Consider the following 1,607-nt stretch of genomic DNA (forward strand, 5'->3'; position numbering starts at 1 on the left):
ATGAGGTGAAACCGGGAGGCGGAGATTGCAGTGAGCTGAGATCCGGCCACTGCACTCCAGCCTGGGCGACAGAGCTAGACTCCGTCTCAAAAAAAAGAAATTGTGTATTAAAGGTATTCTTACCCAAGAAGACCAGGTTTCTGTAGTTCTCTAACATCACTTTCCTATACAAACCCTGCTGAGCAGTGTCCAGGCATTGCCACTCCTCCAGAGAGAATTCTATGGCCACATCCCTAAATGTCAATGGCCCCTGAAAAACATAAGCACACAGACACACATATATTTACCAAGTGGCCATGGCAGAAGTTATCATTTTAATTATAATGAAACAATAAAGAGAATTGGTTCTGATTAATAGAAATAACTGAAAATTTGCAGTAATTTTTAACACAGAAATATTCTCTAAAATATCCTCTAACTCTGAGAGAATGGCATAAGATCCACAACACTAGTGTATATATGATACTTTTTAGATAATAAAGTACAAAATTAAGAGCATAAACACAAACATATACATTTTTGAGTGCAATATTTACATCATAAAGAATGAGCTGTGTATATTTTTAAGATAAAAAAGAGATGTTGAGTTAGAAGGCATCTCTTGAATTTTAATGTGTACAATAAACTGGAAATCTTGTGCAGACTGTTTTTCAGAAGACCTGGAATGAAGTCTGAGTTTCTGAATTTCTAATGAGCTCATTAGTAATGTCAATGTTTTTAGCCCCAAAAGAAAATTCTGTGAAACATCCAGTAGCTGGAAGAGCCTGTGTTTTGCCTGATTTTTCTGGCCTGTAAACAAACAGACTTCATTTTCCAAAGACAGATATATGCAAAGAAAACCTAAGGAAAAAGGGCACCTGCCACATTAAATATGATGGCTTATGCACATTATCTGCATAAAGATACCTAATACTGACAAGAAAAATAGTTAACTCTGTAGTGAAAGAAATATCAGAGCGCTTTTTAACTAAGTAAATTATTAATATTAACAACACTAGGACAAACTTTTATGGTGTGCTGATGCACATAGAAGAACACAGCATCATCGCCTAGATATTGCCCCTCAAAAAGTAAATGATAGTCTGAATTCAACCATACAGAAACATCAGTTTTATGCAAAGTTCAAGATACAGGTGTCTCCAATGTTCTGTAATTTTCAATAATGATTTTATTTATTTATTTATTTATTTTTGAGACAGAGTCTCACTCTGTCGCCCAGGCTGGAGTGCAGTGGCGCAATCTCATCTCACTGTAAGCTCCGCCTCCTGGGTTCACACCATTCTTCTACCTCAGCCTTCCAAGTAGCTGGGACTACAGGCACCCACCACAACACCTGGCTGATTTTTTGTATTTTTAGTAGAGATTTGGTTTCACCACGTTAGCCAGGATGGTCTCGATCTCCTGACCTCATGATCCGCAGGCCTCGGCCTCCCAAAGTGCTGGGATTACAGGTGTGAGCCACCACGCCCAGCCCCAATAATGATTTTAAATAGTCTTTCTTTAGCACCCTACAGAGCAGGTATCTCTCAGGTTTTTTTTCAGAACTTTCTGGGTAATAAATGCCACCCTATTTAAATAAGTATTTTCTTTTTTTTTTTTTTTTTTTT

At 37.6% G+C, this 1,607-nt stretch overlaps 1 protein-coding gene across 1 annotated transcript in view; it reads right to left on the reverse strand.

The window, feature by feature from the left end:
• The window catches only part of ZNF100 (zinc finger protein 100), a 49,919-nt gene that overhangs the window by 25,436 nt on the left and 22,876 nt on the right, over positions 1–1,607 (reverse strand). The window contains exon 3 of the mRNA XM_011956424.1: positions 124–250. Within this exon, the coding sequence (XP_011811814.1) occupies positions 124–250 (127 nt within the window). The remainder of the gene's footprint in view (positions 1–123; positions 251–1,607) is intronic.

The sequence above is a fragment of the Colobus angolensis genome, unplaced genomic scaffold, assembly GCF_000951035.1.
Source record: "Colobus angolensis palliatus isolate OR3802 unplaced genomic scaffold, Cang.pa_1.0 Scaffold417, whole genome shotgun sequence".
Taxonomy (NCBI): Eukaryota; Metazoa; Chordata; class Mammalia; order Primates; family Cercopithecidae; genus Colobus; species Colobus angolensis.